The sequence below is a fragment of the Dromiciops gliroides genome, chromosome 4 (assembly GCF_019393635.1).
Source record: "Dromiciops gliroides isolate mDroGli1 chromosome 4, mDroGli1.pri, whole genome shotgun sequence".
Taxonomy (NCBI): domain Eukaryota; kingdom Metazoa; phylum Chordata; class Mammalia; order Microbiotheria; family Microbiotheriidae; genus Dromiciops; species Dromiciops gliroides.
This window is the reverse complement of record NC_057864.1, coordinates 277,382,492-277,401,373: the sequence shown is the minus strand read 5'-3', so window position 1 is coordinate 277,401,373 and position 18,882 is coordinate 277,382,492. Positions and strand designations below refer to the sequence as shown.

The 18,882-nt window shown below is 35.8% G+C and overlaps 1 protein-coding gene across 3 annotated transcripts in view; it reads right to left on the bottom strand.

Annotated features, from left to right (window-relative positions):
* ZNF451 (zinc finger protein 451) overlaps positions 1 to 18,882 on the bottom strand; it is a 115,263-nt gene that overhangs the window by 11,847 nt on the left and 84,534 nt on the right. For 2 of the 3 annotated variants that reach the window (XM_044004459.1, XM_044004460.1), the window contains exons 8-13: positions 17,242 to 17,395; positions 16,181 to 16,325; positions 12,535 to 14,153; positions 10,299 to 10,442; positions 9,262 to 9,392; positions 5,281 to 5,467 (exon numbers count right to left, since the gene is read on the bottom strand). In XM_044004459.1, coding sequence (XP_043860394.1) covers positions 5,281 to 5,467; positions 9,262 to 9,392; positions 10,299 to 10,442; positions 12,535 to 14,153; positions 16,181 to 16,325; positions 17,242 to 17,395 — 2,380 coding nt within the window. The remainder of the gene's footprint in view (positions 1 to 5,280; positions 5,468 to 9,261; positions 9,393 to 10,298; positions 10,443 to 12,534; positions 14,154 to 16,180; positions 16,326 to 17,241; positions 17,396 to 18,882) is intronic. The other variant, XM_044004461.1, reaches the window with a different exon arrangement.

The window sequence follows — 18,882 nt, the reverse complement described above, 5'->3', positions numbered from 1 at the left end:
AAGATGGGCCTCACTAGTGTGTGGTCTGTAGATGGCTGTCTGTTATTCAGAATCAAAACCTTTCCAATTTGAAAGAACTTACAGAGGTTGTACACTTTGATGGCCTAGCATTTCAGAAACCCAGGTCACCTACGTACTATATAAATAAAGTATCAGAGAAGAAAAAACACAAACACGAGCCATGGCTACACAAATACCACAAAGTTCAAGAGATTTTTATGTAGACCATGAAGTTACAAGATAGGCCACACCAAGTTATCCAAGTTTCAGGTTCCTGAAAGAGAATATTGAATTACAGTAAAACCTTTTAAAATTCAACACCATTAATTCTAATGAATGTTAATTCAGACACGGGCAGTATTTCTATGAACTTATATTAAAATTGACCCTTGGTTACCTAGGAATGAAAGATGAGTAAAATTAAAAGTATAAAAATATTAAAAAAAAAGTATAAAAATACTACAAGGTAAATAAATCCTTTACCTACTTTAAAGCTGAAAGGTAAAATTTTCTTACAAAGTCCATAGTTGAGAGTTAAAATAACACAAAAGTCTTCCCCAAATTAGTCTAAAATAATGAGGTTATACTTTGTAAACTAGATGTGCTCCTATGCCAATTTTTCATATACTCCTTAATGAGGGAAACCACTTAAATATATGAAAAACACTAACAGAGATTTAAATGAGTGAAAGGGCACAGCTAAGGCAATTTGATACTAACAGGAATCGGCATACCTAGGTTCTACTCTTGTTGGGTCTGCCCAAACTAGTTGAGCAAACTTGGGCAAGTCCCTTTCCCTTTCCAAGCTTCAGTTTCTTTATCTGTACAAGTGGTTTTAGATCTCTAAAGGTCCCTTCCTGCCTCTCAATTCTTATGATTCTTAAATGAAGAAAAAGAAATTATTTGGTATCTCCAAGTAATCAAGGATGGTAAATGGTACTACAGCAGTGCCTCTTCCCTTCTAGAAGTTTAGCATTCGATACCCCAATATCCCAGGAAGAGGTCTACTTGAAACAGATGCTGAAACAAAATGAAGAAAATCCTAATGGTATTAACTTCCAATTTTAATGAAGTAGATTTAAAATTTTCATCAGAATCTCTGTGAAAGTCAGGATCTTTCTAAAAGAAGTGCTGAACTAGAAATTATTGTTGCAAAAAGTGCTTATTTAAGTCATATGATCATGTTCCAACTTCCTGTTCAATTTTTCAGATGTGATATATTTTGGTTAATGTGATAATTTTTAAGAATAAAAAGATGAATTTTTTTTGTAAGGTGAAATACTGTTTTTCTCTTCCTTGGCCATCTAACATGTATATGAACAATGACAGAGAAATCCATAAAGTCTATATAGTTCTTCAGCCAGGTTACTATCTTCTGATTATATCTGTTCATCTTTCTTCCCAGCAGGAAACTGATGTCCTTCTCTAGCTTTTAAGAAAGTATCCACCTTTGGTCTGTACATATAGGTAACCTTTGCAATTAGAGTTAAATATTTTTTACATATAATCCTGATTACTTCTTTCCCCTCAAATGGGTAAGGACCAATAATCAGTGGCAGCTAGATAGTTATGTAAAGGGATAGTAGGTACAGCAACAAGTGAAAAAATTAGCCTTGGAAATTTAAAAACTGAATGCTATATTCTGAGAAAGCTGCTTCTAAGATGACTGAGAGTAAAAGTGACGCAAACTTAAAGTTAAATAAGGGTGGGTATATCCACATGCACATATCTGTGAAGCAAACAGAAAGGGACCAGAAAGGCAAAAAATCTATTTGTGTTGCATTGTTTGGGTACTGCTAGAGGAATTTACTATATTTTATTAAAAACAAAATGGGTGGGGCAGCTAGGTGGCACAGTGGATAGAGCACCAGCTCTGGATTCAGAAGGACCTGAGTTCAAATCCAGCATCACACACTTGACACTTACTAGCTGTGTGACCCTGGGCAAGTCACTTAAACCCCAATTGCCTCACCAAAAAAAAAAAGGGGGGGGGGCAAAAAAGAGGGACAGCAAAGAAAATAGAAGTAACAGAGGGTAAGAAGTCTAAGGATAGTTCCAATAAAGGTGCACATAAGTTAATTATGAGTGTAGAATAGATTCTGAAATTTAATTCACCTGTATTCTCTTGTTAAGCTGAACATTGGTAGTCTTGATGACTTAAAAATATAAAGTTAATTATGAAAAATTTTTAAGTAGCCATCTTGCTAACACTATAGAAATAGTGATAATAAAGAATAACCAAATCTATTCCACTTCTGTGGTCATATCCTCCAAAGAGGTTTATTGAGAACAAGAGAATACTCATTTGTAACACACATAGGCAAGTAATTCATAGAAGCATTAGTTGTAATTTTTTTTTAAATGCAGGCAAAGTCAAAATAACATACATTCTTTCTGTATATATAACTTTTAAGAATCCAAAAGTATAAAATCAGTATGCACTAATCTAACATGATTAGGTGACTTTGCTTCACTGTTTTGGGAGACTATCCCTTGGGGATAGGAGGATAGTTGAGTATTTGAAAGAGTCTTCAATATCAAAACTGACCAGGAAGACCACCTTACTTAAATTACAAGCCTATCATCTTATGAATAAGGAAAGAAAAAATGGTTAAGGAACTTTTATCAAAGTCAAAGACCAAAATAATGGCAGAACAATGAACTTTTTCATATCTTCTTCTACACCTCATGAAACTATGCCCAAATAGCCACTGAAATTTCAATATGCCAGTATTGTAGGTGGCAAGCCATAAATTCCACAGTATGTGCTTTTTGAAAGGATGGGTAGAACACTGCTTCCTTGAAAGTTGGAAAAGATAATAATTCCCTATTGATCTATACACAATGTTACTGAAAATTTCTTCCAATTTATCCAAGAAGCAGTAGCCTAGTATTTGAGCTAAGAGAAACAAGAGCAATAGTTTAATTTTAAGCTATATGTAAGTAAAGGATGAAAATGAAATAAGTGTTACACAGCAAAGAATGATAAATGTTTTAGTTGGTGGACTGTCTAAACTCTACTCTCTTCCCTACCCCACCCCACTTTCACAAAAACCTAAAAATGACATAGATGATACAGATCTGAGTTAATTAACTGAGTAAAAGTAATTAACTGAACTCAAGTAGTAACCTAGAATCTTCTCTAAGAAGTTAATATGACTGAACTGAACATAAAGATGCTAAAAGTGAAAAATTCTTGGGTCTAGGGTTAATAAAAGTATATATTCTATATAGAGGAATCACAGCTACCTAAAACCTCAACTAAAATTACATCCCTTTGGTTTTATGTTATAAAGAATCTACAGGGGCGGCTAGGTGGCACAGTGGATAAAGCACCGGCCCTGGATTCAGGAGTACCTGAGTTCAAATCTGGCCTCAGACACTTGACACTTACTAGCTGTGTGACCCTGGGCAAGTCACTTAACCCCCATTGCCCCGCAAAAAAAAAAAAAAAAAAAAAAAGAATCTACATAAGAATAAGATCCTCTTAGATACCTGGTACTAGTGAATTCAAGTAATAGTATGATTTCTTTCAAAAAAGGAGAAAGTAAATGTAGCTTTCAAATGAATCTACACTGTGACAAAGATGATTGCTTTGATTGCTGTCAAGACGATACATTTTGACCTCATTTGAGATTGAAAAAGATACTGATCCAAACATATAAAACATTCAAGAGAAACACTGGAAAATCATATATTAATTAAGTATGCTTCTATTTAAATTATCAGCAGTTTGGAACTTTTCAAATAATTTATCAGATGATATGTTATATGTAATAGGGTGATGTTTCTTCAGCAAGTTATCATTAAGAACAAATTGTGATAAACTCTTTGTACTGCAACTATATGATAACTTCATTGCTTTCAAAGGCCAGAAAAATAAGCACAATGATGTGCTTTGTGTGCCAAAGGCACATGATATCCCCAAGGACATGTTAAGTAGGGGAGGGAAGGAAAAGGGATGAGATAATTGCCACTCACTCAGATACAAGGGAATCATATTTTAGAGGTCATCTAGCATGGGGGACAGTTACCAGGAGATATCAATAGCCCTTTTCCTTAGAGCCCCCTCATCTTCATATCTTGGCCATTTATTTTCCTATAGTATCCCATGCAGCACTCAATTAATCCAGGCAACACATTATTGAAATGCATGGGACCAAATACCATTCACATTCTTTAAATAAGTTCTCAGTATAACAATAAAAAAAAGAAAACTGGGACAGGCACTGGGACAAGGTGGTAGAAATAAAATAAAAGTATATACTTTTCTATCTTTAACAGTGCACAAAACAGGCAACAGTTGAGAATCAGTAACAAGGATGTAAAAAGAATTGCAAATGAGTTAATAAAATTAAAAATAAATTCAAAGAGGAGAAAAACTAAATCTAATTAGGTAAACTGCTAAATGGGGGGGGTTGTTACATATTAGAAAGGATAAAAATTGCAAAATAAAATGTTATAAGAATTCAGTATAAATACAGAAGAATAAATACAGCTAATCTTCTGTTATGACTATTCTTTGTGTTCAAACTTGGAACAATGTTAGTCTAGGAAAAAACTAAGTGGAGCCATGAACACATTTAAGCCCTTAGGATTTAACTCTTTGATTCAAAAAGCAAATATAATGTGTTCCCCCTTTCTTCTGTTTTTTTCCCCTATCTCTCTTAAAGAAACATTAGATAGACTTTGAAGTAGTCTTTAGCCTTAGATTTTTTTTTCTACAAACATGAAGTGGGGAAGAGGAAGCACAACATAATTAAAAATCCTTTCACTTACTGTCTTATACTCTAAAAAAATTAAGATGAAGTGCTGATCTTCAACAAAGCAGAGAACTAAACATACTTAAAACAAATGATTCCTGTATATACTCAAGCTAGTTTACTCATGCTAGTCAAGAGTGAGTGAATCACTTCTTCTATATTGTTTGCTATTTACCGTTTGGAAAACTGGAATTGTGGTTTTTGTCCATATGATTTTCAAGTGGAACTATAAAATATAACTGAAATTTTATATAAAATTGCATTCATAGGATCCAACCAATCATCACACATTAACTACGAATTGTTGTACCACATTGCAGCTCAAGAAAATTACACTAAATCAACACTCCTTCTAAATGGTTGCCAATGAGAGGGGAAAAAAGATGCAAATCAGTTATGATCATGATGGTTTAGTAATTGGGAAAACAGTTTCCTTGTGGACAGCCATTTATTGGTTTCGTTCAGCAATGAAGTCTCCTCCTCTTTGGCATTCTGTATGGTATCTGCAGCTGCGTACCTTTGGTTGTATCAGATATACTATTTAATAAGGCACACATCATATCCCCCTCTAAGTGATGAGGGTTTAGGATGTGGGCTGGCCTCTGAGTCTTCTTAAATTGATTCTGTAGCTCCAGAAAACCTTGATCTCCTGAGAGAATAGTGAAAGGAATTTGCTTAGGTAGCTGTTCATCTAGACGGCCAGCCTGCAGAACAAAATATAAAAGTTGGGAAAATAAGAGACATATCAAGTTTAAGTTACAATTTGTAACTTATATAACATTCATTCAACAAATACTTATCAGCTTTGTGCAAAAATACAATTACGGGTTTATGATGTACAGAAAAGTATGAAGACAAGGTCTCTATACTCAAACATTTTCTAGTAAGGAAATAAGGCATATTTATGAAAATAACAAGAGCATATAAACAAGTACATTATTTTGTAGTGAGGCAGTTGGGATAGCTTATTAAGGTAATAAGAGCTTCAAACAGTATAGTTAACAATGAGTATAGAAAGTAGAACCAACTCAAATACTAGGGTAATGGGGCTTGGTGATTATTAGAAGTAGAGAGGAAGAAAAAAAGAACCCGAAAACAACTTTGAGATCTTGAGCGAAAAAAATGGAGGATAAACCTAATAGAAAAAGGAAGTCAGTCAAAACTTGATTATCTCATAGAAAAAATAATGAGTTTGGGACATCTAAGTCAGCTGACCAGGATGAGGAACAGTACTGGATGTATGACATTAACAGAACTGAGAATTCCTGTGTGAGTCAACTCTACCAAATGTAGATTGGTACCTTCTCTAAAACTTCTATTTCTTTTTTTTTTTTTTAGTGAGGCAATTGGGGTTAAGTGACTTGCCCAGGGTCACACAGCTAGTAAGTGTTAAGTGTCTGAGGCCAGATTTGAACTCAGGTACTCCTGACTCCAGGGCTGGTGCTCTATCCACTGCGCCACCTAGCTGCCCCCGAAACTTCTATTTCTAAAGAGATCTCTTTAAGGCAACTTGTCTAGGGTCACACAGCCAGTATGTATCAGAGATGAAACTTGAATACAGATATTCTTGGCTTTGAGGTCTGGCTTTTTTTCCATTATAACAACACTGCCCTCTACAGTATCTAATTAACTGGAAATAGTTGAAAGTTGGAACAGGAAGTTGAAGCTGGAAATATTAGTTTTGAAGACTCCTCATGAAAGGCATAATTGAAGCTGTGAGAATAGATGAATATAAAGAGAAAGTATATATAGAGAAGAGGGACATGCCTATATCCTGGGATAGTAGTAAGAGCCGCCAAATGAAGGAATGGGAAAAAGAAATGCTCAGAAAGGAATGAAAACCAAAATGCTAAAGTCATAAATGTAAATGTTTCAAGAAGGGAAAAAAGGCGGATTGACCCAGGGATGGACCCTTTCCATCCTCAAAATGTCATAAAAATATACATACTCTGTATGTAATAACAAACAAACCAAGCAAACTTAGGAAATTTACCTGTATAATTTATATGTTTAAGAGAACAGATGAACAAATTATGGCATACTAATATAATCAAAATATTAAAGTGCCATTAATAATATTTGAAGCATATAATAGCTTTGAGGTAATACAATACAAAATCACTAAAACTAGAATTTTTACACACGCTGACTATAACTAGATTAAATTAAAACCAATAAGAAAAGTGGGGGGGCAGCTAGGTGGCGCAGTGGATAGAGCACCGGTCCTGGAGTCAGGAGTACCTGAGTTCAAATCCAGCCTCAGACACTTAACACTTACTAGCTGTGTGACCCTGGGCAAGTCACTTGACCCCAAGTGCCTCACCAAAAAATAACAAAAGAAAAAAAGAAAAGGGGGCAGCTAGGAGGTGTAGTGGATAAAGCACCAGCCCCTGGATATTCAGGAGGACCTGAGTTCAAATCTGCCCTCAGACACTTGACATTTACTGTGTGACCCTGGGCATGTCACTTAACACTCACTGCCTCCCCCGAAAAAATTTTTAGAAGTCAGACAAATAGGAGCCAAAGGTGGTAGAACTATGAGCAGACCTAGAAAAGGAGATACAAAATAAAATATTTTCTCTATTGTTTTGTTGTTTTTTAATTTTTTTTGGTTCTGCAGGAGGAGAAGGGATACAGAAGGAAAAAATCTAGATGATATAACATTAATAAAAATCAATTTTTTAAAGCTAAGGGTTTACAGTAAAATTTTATTACTTGGTTTGTGTATTTGTTTTGTTGAGAACTGTTAAGGTTGGAATTTGAGGGGAAATGGAGGGTAGAGTAAAAATGGTTAACAGTGTAAAATTCCACAAGAATAGAAAAAATAATGCAGAAAAGACACAACTAGATAGGACAGTAGGCATTTTTAAAGGAAAGGTTTTAGCAGAGTAGGAGGTGGGGAAAAGCCATATTTTGTAAGGGGTGCTACAGTGGTGGAGTAGTGAGATAGTGGAACCATCCAATGTAGGTTATGTTTTCCAAAAGATGGACAGAAATAAAAGAGAGCCATGGGACAGTACAAAAGGGGGTGGTAGTGGAGTCAAAAAAAGAATGGTATAGGTCTAGGCCAAAAGTAAGTTGCTAATAGAAAGGCAGTACCTTAACATAACAGAGTTGATGGGATATGATGCCAGAGAAAATAGGAAGGAGCAGGACCAATGGGCACATAATGGAGTAGGTCAGTCTTAGAAAGAAAAAGTGGTAGAGAAAGTAAAAATATAAACATGCTTCAAGTAGAAAAGAGAAAAATGGAAAGGAGAGAAGTTAAGGGAGAATTCAGAAATCTACAATGAAAGATTTTTAAACTTGCTGGTAGGAAACCAAATGGAGATGAAAAAAAGAATTGCTAACCACTCCAAATGAAAATAAATCTATGAAAGCATTAAACTTAGAAAACTATCAATAAATTTTGGTGTAAAAAAACTTTTCCTATCAATGAAATGTGTGTAGTACTCCTAAGTCCTGCAGTTTCAAACATTAAAAAAACACTATAGCAAATTATAAAGAATTAAGCTGAATTAGCGCTTTGTACATATCAATGTCAGCTATATGTGACAGTATGGCTTGCGTGGATAACATGCTACCTACCTCAAAAGCTTATGTGAGAAAAGCACTTTGAATACCTTAAATCACTAAATATGAGCTTTCCTTTTATTATTAGAGAAAAACCTCATGCTTAAATCAAAAATGATGTACATACTGTTCTTGCTTTATGTAAGTGGATCATTCTACAGGCATCTACATAAAGCAATTTTTACATAATGTGAATTTGCCCATGGCCATGGCAAAGAGACAGAGGGAGGGAGAAAGTCAGGAAGGGGGCGCCAAGCACCTGTGGAGGGAAAGGACCAGCACATAAAAGTTCGAGGACATGTGGGGACTGGGGAAAGAGAATCAAGAGCAGGAATAGGAATACCTGGGGGGTTCAGGGGCCAGCCACATGGGAGCCCAAGCTGGAACTAAGAGGAAGATCATGCAAGGAACAGAATGTAAGGGCCAGACAAAGACAGGAAAGGATGGGCCATATACAGGGGCTGGGGCCATGTACAGGGGCTGGGGCCAGACCATAATACAGTACCCCAAACAGACACATGGGGGCTAGACATGGGACAGAGCTGGGCAAAGGTCACTTCTCAGCACTGCGGGGTCTCAAGTCAAGCCCCCATCATGGCAGTTGCAGCAGGGGTGGTCTTTTTGTAGACCATTCTGCTTCATTTAGAGGGCTTGTTTGGTTTGGGGTTGGGGGGTTGGGGAGAGGGGATAAGGGAGAATGCAGAGTGCCAAGCAAGAGCTAGGGGGGTGCAGGAGTGGGGAGAGAGCACAGCATTGTACTATAAAATTAACATAGGTGTTTTTTGTGTAATGCAAATTTACATAAAGTGAGAACTGCCTGTGCTTTCCTTTAAATTTAAAAGGAACCAATATTCAAGCACAGAATCAATTGCAACAGCAATTCCTTGGAGATACCAAATGCACTTTTAGTCCAACTATAACTCACATGCATACAGATGGCAAAGTCAGCAGCATCTTTTCTCTTACTGCAACGTGGGTGAAGGAAGAAGCATCCAATCCTATTGAGGTAATTAAAGATCTTGCAATTCACTGGAGGCTTCCAATTGGTGTTTCCTCCTAAGATGTCAATGTTAAAAATGATAATCAAATTGGAGAAGAAATATCTGAAAAGTTCCCCTAAATGTTTATAAATACATGAAAAAAATCTGACATCACGAAATAAAAATGAATTATATTGTTATTACTAAACTGTCACTTGGAAAAATTATATTCCATACTATATTTTAATTTTTTTTAAACTTTGATATATCCATGATATGATATACTCAAACTTTATTTCGGTACTAACAGATAAAATGGAATTTTGAACTATGGTAATGTCAGAACCAAGCAAATGATTTCTAGATTCCCAAATAAAGCTGATAATAAAAGAGAAATTAATAAGATACTTTAGGATCATTAAATTTAAATATAGCTAATATTACAATATCAAATATGAAGTCTCAAAACATATATACACTTGAAATCCTATGTAATCCTATTAATAATAAGAAACAACACTTCATTAACTCCTGAATAAAATCCACAGCACTAAGAAAAACCAAGAAATGTTTATAATTCAATGTCATGGGGCAACTAGGTGGCACAGTAGATAAAGCACCAGCCCTGGATTCAGGAGGACCTGAGTTCAAATCCGACCTCAGACACTTAACACTAGCTGTGTGACCCTGGGCAAGTCACTTAACCCTCACTGCCCTGCACCCCCGCCCAAAGTAGTGATTGATAATTCAATAGGCACAGGAATAATATATTCAGTACATAGCCATGATTGCAATCAATATAGAGTAGTAAAATGTCAAAACTTTGCCACTATTAATTTCTATTTGCTATTTTAAAAGAACACTGCCTTTCAGTATATCAGAAGGACCATTTTAGGAGGGTTCAAAAGCAGTTCCATTTAAGTGGGGCAAATTATATTTAAAGCAAAAGGAATATATGTCCAACTTTCATTGTTAACTTTACCTTGAAACCCCCAGACAAAGGTTCCTTGATTAAGGAATCCTGGTAGATGACCAAAAAAGTTTGACCAGTTATCAAAATCCACAAAGACTATATGAGTCATGGTTCGCAAGTAGTCCAGATCTGGAAGTTCAACATCTCCTTCATCTGGTAAACACACACAGAACATGGTTGCTGTCAGTAAGAATTTCTCTAAACTCAGTATAAAATCTTAGAAAATTAAGACAAAAATTATTATATGTACTTCTCCTCTTCTACTTGAAAGAGAAGTAGCCACACCATTTATTATACATGGTGCAACAAAATAATGGCAATTAAAGTTCTTAGGTATGCAACAAGGGTTAATAAGCTGAGTCAAAATCCGATTTCATAACAATCATGTATTACTTCTAGAAGTATAATCATTTTTTAATCCCATTCTCACTTCCCCCCCTTTCCCTATATTTCTGCTAGAAGCCATCAGGCCTAAAGAGATGGCTCATGTCTGTTGTAACCTTGCAAACCAGTTAAGATGAGGAATGGAAGTGCAATGGAAAAGATATTAACTTTGAGGTTAAAGGACTTGGGTTCAAATTCTTACTGCCAATTACTACCTTTTTGATTTGGAGGTTTTATCTGTAAAGAGGGATCTGAACAAGATGACTGCTAAGGTCTCTTCCAGTTTTAAATCTATGATATTATCTAAAAGAAGTCACTTGTGAATGAATGGGGTGGGTATATACAATTGAAGATGGCAGTATGCCACTAGCACTTCCCTTGGATGCAAGAGTTACTTGTATACTTTGTCTCTTGCTGTTATATAGAATCTTCCATCTACCCTATCCATCTATCTTAGATATTAAATTTTAAGTGCTTGACTAGAGAAAAGACCAAATTCTGATTGTAAGGGGTAATTCTAATTCTAAGCTAGGTGGGTAGGAAGGGAATAGAAAATGCTTACAGAAAGGACTGAACAGCAATTCTGATTTGGTGTGAAGCTTTGATTTGAAATTTTTTTCTCAATTTAAATTTTGTAAGGAAAAAGGTTTATTTCCTTTTAGATATATATGTGTGTGTGTATATATATGTATACATGGTTTATTTCCATATATATTTATGGATATAAGGGTAATAAAATAGATTTAGGGCCAAATATCCACTAGTCTTTTCTGATAACTTTTCCTGGGAATATATGTTAGTATGTTTTTGCTATAGTCAAACATTACCCAAAGTGTGGGTATGTGAAGAATGAACATGGATTATTCTTTTTGGTCTATCCACTTATCATTTATAAGTTCATACTAAATAATTGCTATTAATTTCAATGTAAGTCAAAATTTTTTACTGGCTAAAATCCCCCCCCGCCCATTTTATGGACACGACATTTAGCTGGGAACATAAACCTATGGCTCCCCAACCTTTTATATTTCTTCTAATATGTATTTTTGTGAAAAGTTTAAGTATGGAATCTCAAAATACAATTTTAATTTTCTGTTTTATACTCGTACACTATGGATCCATTAGATGTTTCATCTATGGGACCAAAACATTTATGCACATGCCTTGCTATCATTTTAAATCCCATCACTGTAATTTTTTAATATGCAAAAGTTTTCCCTCCACATTAAACATAATGGAAACATACCCTTCAGATTACATGAGGAATACTTGTCCTTTTAAAAATTACTTTAAGGAATCTTTGTAGCTAAAAATTAAAACAAAAAACACTAGCTCCTAAAAGGAGTTTCAAAAATCAACTGGCTCATTCTCAAAGGTTGCTTGGATGCTGTTAAAAATGACAGCAGTAACATCCAGCAAAAGAACTTTTAAACTTTATACGCATGGACAAAAATCCCAAACTTCCTTCCTTTCCTTTAAAATTTCCTGTGCCTTATGTTGGGAAGAAGAAAATACTTATGATAATACTTATACTTTTAAAAACCCAATATGTACATATTCCCTTAAGTCTGGCTAAGAAAAACAAGTAAATCGGAGACAACAAAGGAACTAAGTTACTATAACATGGATGATTTTTTAAACTGAAAGCTTTCATTCTTCTCTCTCACTTCTGATTTAAAACAGATTGGCTATGGTTTAGCTTTCACGATTTGCTATATCACAGACCTTATTATAATTCAGTTGAAAAATGTAATATATACTATCTTTTTGGAGACATGCTGGTTTATGCTCTATATATTTAAGTTTCTATACAATTGCATGAGATTTGCACAGACATTAAATCATAATTTTAAGGTCATACCTATGTTCTGACAGCCTATGTCATCCTTAGCTCCTGAATCCATGTTTAGTAGTCTATTTGAAGGAGATTCTGAAATTTTTGAATAGCTTACGGGATGTTTCAGTTTTTTGTCTACACGTGCACCACTGGCAGTAAACTTGAATGGGCTTAATTTTTCTGGTCCAAAGTGAGCTATGTTGGGTTTTTGTAAGAAGCAATGTTTTGTGTGAAAATGTTGCTGAGCACTCTCAGCATCATGAAAACTTTTGCTGCAGATAGCGCACTTCACAAAGTACTGCTCTTCTTTATGATCTCTCTCTCCCTTGTGTCGTTTAAGAACATGGGCATTCATGTCTGCTACATTCTGTGCTGTTGCTGAACACCAACAGCAACGAAACCACAGATTACCTTTGTCAAGCAAGATCTGTAGACATCTACTGTGATCTTCCTTCCTGTTTGTTTTGCAGATGTAACTCTCCCGACAGCCACATGTTAACAAGTTACTTTTCTCCACTATTGGGAAATCATCCTCACTTTTAATTGAAGTTTCAGGCTTTTCTGATACAAACACATAGTCTATGCTGTGGACATCCTTATAATGACTCAAAAATTCTTCTTCCACATCAAAAGTCAGATCACAGAGACCACAGAAATATTTAATTTTTATGTCATTGTCATGCTGGTCTTGGCAGTGTCGGTATAATGTCTCTATCTTATGAAAGGATTTTTTGCAATGGTCACAGCTATACCTATGAAACTGATGACTTGTTAAACACATACAGTGATGTTTAACACTTTCCTGGGAGTCAAACATATCTTCACAAATTCGGCACTGCCATTTTCCTCGTGGAGGGCTTTTTGGAGGACTTTTTGGAGGGGATTGAAGTACAGGAAGACTACTCTTATTAACAGGGCTGCTCATCAATGTCTTAGAAGAGGATGGTAAAGGTTCCTCTTCTCCAGCATCTTGCTCATAAAAATAAGTGTGTCCACGATGATTTTCAGTCACATGGGCCATAATGGTCTCTTTTCTCCGTAATTCCTTTTTGCATGTCCGACACCAGAAAAGAAAGTTATTTAAATGTGCCCCGCCATGAAATCGGCTCATGTGCAAACGCATAACACCTGCATCTTCAGATACCTTCCCACAAACCACACATTTATGGCACATTGTATTTGCTGAGAATACATGCTTTTCTGCTGCCTCTTCACTTAGGAACTTTAGTTGGCATTCACAAAACCAGACAGACTTATTTTGTTTTGTATGTACTGCACCTTCACTATTTTGATCCTCCAAATTTTTCTTCTTCTTTGGAGTAGTGATGCATGCCTGTGTCTTCAAATCTTTACTGGATAGTGTCCTTTTAAGTGATGAAAATTTTGAATGCTCTAGCAGGAGGCGCAAATCAGAGGGAGGTTTGTTGCCTCCATGGATGTGACAAAACAGCAAGATGGATTCTTCCATTGAGGCAATGACTCGGACTTTGTGTCCTGAATTCTGCTTGTGATTATTGGTACTGCTCTCATCCACAAAGAGTTCATTGCAATTTAGACAATAACCTCTTGCTTTGAATCTCTCTGCAACCTGGGAGACACTCTTCTCAGCTACTGCTACGGGACCAGCATTTCGACAATGGACTCTGAATTAGACATAAAAGATAAAACATCTTTATACACTAAATGTTTCTAAATTCTGTAATTTTACAAGTTTCATATAACACTTAGCATAGTGAAACATGAATAAACACAAATACTTTTTTTTTGTTTTTTGTTTTTTTTAGTGAGGCAATTGGGGTTAAGTAACTTTGCCCAGGGTCACACACCTAGTAAGTGTTAAGTGTCCGAGGCTGGATTTGAACTCAGGTCCTCCTGACTCCAGGGCTGGTGCTCTATCCACTGCGCCACCTAGCTGCCCCACAAATACTTTTTTTTTTTAAATTCCTGACTCCTTCCCCCCCCCCCAGGGCAATGGGGGTTAAGTGACTTGCCCAAGGTCACACAGCTAGTAAGTGTCAAGTGTCTGAGGCGGGATTTGAACTCACATACTCCTGAATCCAGGGACAGTGCTTTATCCACTGCACCACCTAGCTGCCCCCCCCCACAAATACTTTTTCATAATGGTAATGAACATTGACATTAAAGCATCTCAAAATACTTGTATATTACTTATATCTTGCCTGGAATGGAGATGATTGACACATATTAGAGAATTGTAAATAGCATCAAATACTACACACACACACACACACACACACACACACACACACACACACACCCCCCTATCATGTATAAATTATTCTTGAAGAATAAATGGCTTAATATGTGAATATCTTCTTGGGTAATAAAGATGGATTATTTTGAAAAATATAGGCTATAATGATAGCCTGAATCAAGAAAAATGAAACTTAATAGTGATAAGTATATAAAGTCCAAGACTTAAAGGAAAAACCTGAAATGAATAAGAATAGGATATGGATATAAATAGATGTAGATGTAAATAAAATTCATGTTTCTACTACTTCCTTACTATTCATTTTACATTTAATTTCCTGCAATATGGATTTTACCTCTCCTATCCCTATTCTAATAAAAATGTATTATCAATGATCTTTTCTTTATTTTCATTCCCTTTTACTCTGGATTTGAGGCTGGATTTGAACTCAGGTACTCCTGACTCCAAGGCCAGTGCTCTATCCACTGTGCCATCTAGCTGCCCCCCAGTTCAGACTTTTAATGAGGGTTAAGTGACTTGCCTAGGGTCACAAGAGCTAGTAAGTGTCAAGTGTCTAAGGCTGGATTTGGACTCAGGTCCTTCTGAATCCAGGGCCAGTGCTTCATCCATTGTGCCACCTGGCTGCCCCCTCAAAGACAATTTTTAACATTTTTGATATAAAATTAATTTTTTAAATAAATTTTTTGTTTTATTTTCTTCTTCTTTTTTTTTTTTTTAAACAGGGCAGTGAGGGTTAAGTGACTTGCCCAGGGTCACACAGCTAGTAAGTGTCAAGTGTCTGGGGCTGGATTTGAACTCAGGTCCTCCTGAATCCAGGGCCGGTGCTTTATCCACTGCACCACCTAGGCCTTATATTTATTTTTAAAGGTCCTGGAAGAGAACAACTGGTTTTATACTACTTCCTCTCCCCTTCATGATATCTAGAGCAAAGAGCATTTATATTGTGTTAAATTTCACATTTAATCCCCACAACCACCTTTAGAATGTGCTATCGTTATCCCCATTTTACAGAGGAAACATAGGTAGCAGAAAGTTAAGTGATTTTCCAGAGTCACACAGCTAGCAAAGTATGAGGCTAAATTTAAACTCAAGTATTCTTAGAGCACAGATTCAAAGTGTTTTTATCCTTTGGGCGCCACCTAGGGGGCCCTCTAGGAAAAACCAAACTTTATGGTTTAATTGCTTTAGAGTACTTTAAATATGTAAGATATATTTAAAAATGTGAGATTCAGGAATTAAATTAGCTTCTTTATATAGGCAGGAACTTAAAATATTCAGTTTCACCACTCTTCTACCAACTTGCCAGATTATCCTATCTATAAAATCTCTATTCAGAAGCACCTCTTCGTGAGTATCAAGCAAAATTAAAACTTCTGCTACTTTGGCAGTTAAAACCATAATTAAAACTTTTCTATTACTTGAGTCACACTTTACCTGAAATGAGCTGTGAGATCCATGTGAGAACGTAATGTTTTGTGGCAGGCCATGCATTTCACATGAAAGGGAACTTCTTTACAGAGAGATATCAAAAGTTTCTTTGCAAAAGATGGAAAAGGTATAGGACATATTTCCTTGTCATCTGGGGAAAAAATGGACAAAATTAAATGACAAATATCCTCAAATCCTGAACCCACGCATAATACAAACTAATGATATTTTAAAGGAAGTCACTTTTCAGCCTATAGGAAGAGCCATTGATCTTATAGGAATTTGAGGTATTTCACTGAAAAAGTAATTTAAGTTCAAGTACTATACATACAAAAATAGAGACCAAGTAGTTTCTTTTCATTCCCAAGAGTAAATTAATTTTATTCACTGAAAACTAATGTTTCTCTAACTTTCAGACTTGCATAGTGTTAAAGTAGGGTTATAATTCTCTTCTGAACTGGAAATTATCTAGGAAGATTCATGAAACCACAAATAAAATGGTCTTGTAAGAGAATTTAAAAAGAATATGAGTAATAGTTGAGTCCCAAACCTCAGACCAAAAGAGCACGTTAACTATGGGTGTAAATCAAAACCTCTGAGTCCCAGGTATTGATCATTAGTAAAATGGGGATAAAAATATTTCCTAATAAACCCAATGAAAAAATATACCTGGCCTCATGGCCTGAGAGGGCAAAGTCTACCTCTTACCCAAACAAGAAAGAATAAGTTTCTGGTACAGTACATAATAGTTACATAGCAGAATATACCATGGGATAAAGTAATGAACCCTCTTTATTATTGTGTTGATATTAGAAGCAAGTCATTTCCCTTTCTGAGACTGTTTCCTCATTTGTAAAATGAAAGGGGAGGGGGTTGGATTAGGTTTACAGCTAAGATCCCTTCCAGCTCTAACAACCTGAGAGTTAGTTTTACCAGTCTTTACAATCTCCCTGGATCCTGCTCCCTTCCCCCAACCTGCCTATAGGTCCTTTTGTATATACTAGGCCCTCAAAAGAAGCTTGCTGAACTAATACTGGAAAAAATAAAAACAATATAAATAGACATACCACCCAGTTTAAAACTCTGAAGGAAATGATTTTTTCCAGACATATGCCGCAAACATTCATCCTTGTTGCTAAAAAGAAGGAAGCAATTTGGACATGCAAAGCACTGAATAAGCTGGGGAAGAAGATTGGTTTTATGTCCATCACCTGCAGCTGCCTGAAATGAGACAAAATAGTTTACAGATATGCAATGGAATTGTCAAGTTCAAGAATTTAAGAGTTAAAAGACAATTGCCTAAATTAATTTTGTTAGCTTTCTGCAGGTTTTATGGCTTATGAGCAATTTATATGTTCTATATTCTATAAGTACATATAATTAGACAAATAAATTTTCATTTCTATAACCTGATTTAATCTGAAACAAAAAACCAAAAGTTAGCAATATATTAACATATTTTATGTTAACATTGTTGTAGCATCTTAATAGTCACTTGGTCAATTGACTTAGTCAATTAATTCTAGACACATAAGCCAATGTGTAGGGTTTTTTTTTAAATAATTGCTTAACAAGATTTTCAATAATGAAGTAAATGCTAACATAACAATTACAACAGTACTTTCTTCCACAAAGCAAATTTGTATTTTAAAGATTTCTGAAAGTAAATATATCATAGAATTAAGGCATCTGACAAGTGTTATTATATTCATCAGTGCATGATCTTTCCTTATCTCTGGACATCAGTCTTCTCACCTGTAAAAAGAGATGGGTTTGGAGTAGTTCTCTAAAATCCTTTCCAGCACTAAATATGTATTTTGAGTATTTAGGCATGAAAAGGCAGCTTATTTTAAAAACACACACACACACACACACACACACACACACACACACTGGGCAGCTAGGTGGCGCAGTGGTTAGAGCATTGGCCCTGGATTCAGGAGGACCTGAGTTCAAATCCAGCCTCAGACACTTAACAATTACTAGCTGTGTGACCCTAGGCAAGTCACTTAACCCCAATTGCCTCACCAATAAAAATTAAAAAACAAACAAAACCCCACACCATAGAAATGGGATATGAAATGTACTCAACAAGGCACAGCAAGTTTGGCAGAACAGGGTTTGTAAAGGGAGAGTAATATAAAATAATTGTAGAAAAATAAGCTAAGATCCAGGTTGTGAAGGGTTGAAAAACCGAAGTAGTTGGTGTTTTATCCTTGATGCAACAGACATGATGAGACATGCGCTTTTTTGTTTGGTTTTTTTTTTTTTTTTGCTTTTGTTTTTTGGCCGGGCAATGAGGGTTAAGTGACTTGCCCAGGGTCACACAGCTAGTAAGTGTCAAGTGTCTGAGGCTGGATTTGAACTCAGGCCCTCCTGAATCCAAGGCCAGTGCTTTATCCAATGCGCCACCTAGCTGCCCCCAGACATGCGCTTTTAAGATTGAGTCCAGTAGACTTGACTGGAGAAAAAAAACTAGAAGGAAGATCAATTAGGATCCTGACCCTACTTTCTAAGTTTACATTCCACTATCATAGTTATTTATGTTCACATACTGTTTCTTTAGTGAAGTGAAATAAGATTAAACTTTTGTTTTGTTTTGTTTGTTTTTGTGGGGCAATGGGGGTTAAGTGACTTGTCCAGAGTCACACAGCTAGTAAATGTCAAGTGTCTGAGGCCAGATTTGAACTCAGGTACTCCTGAATCCA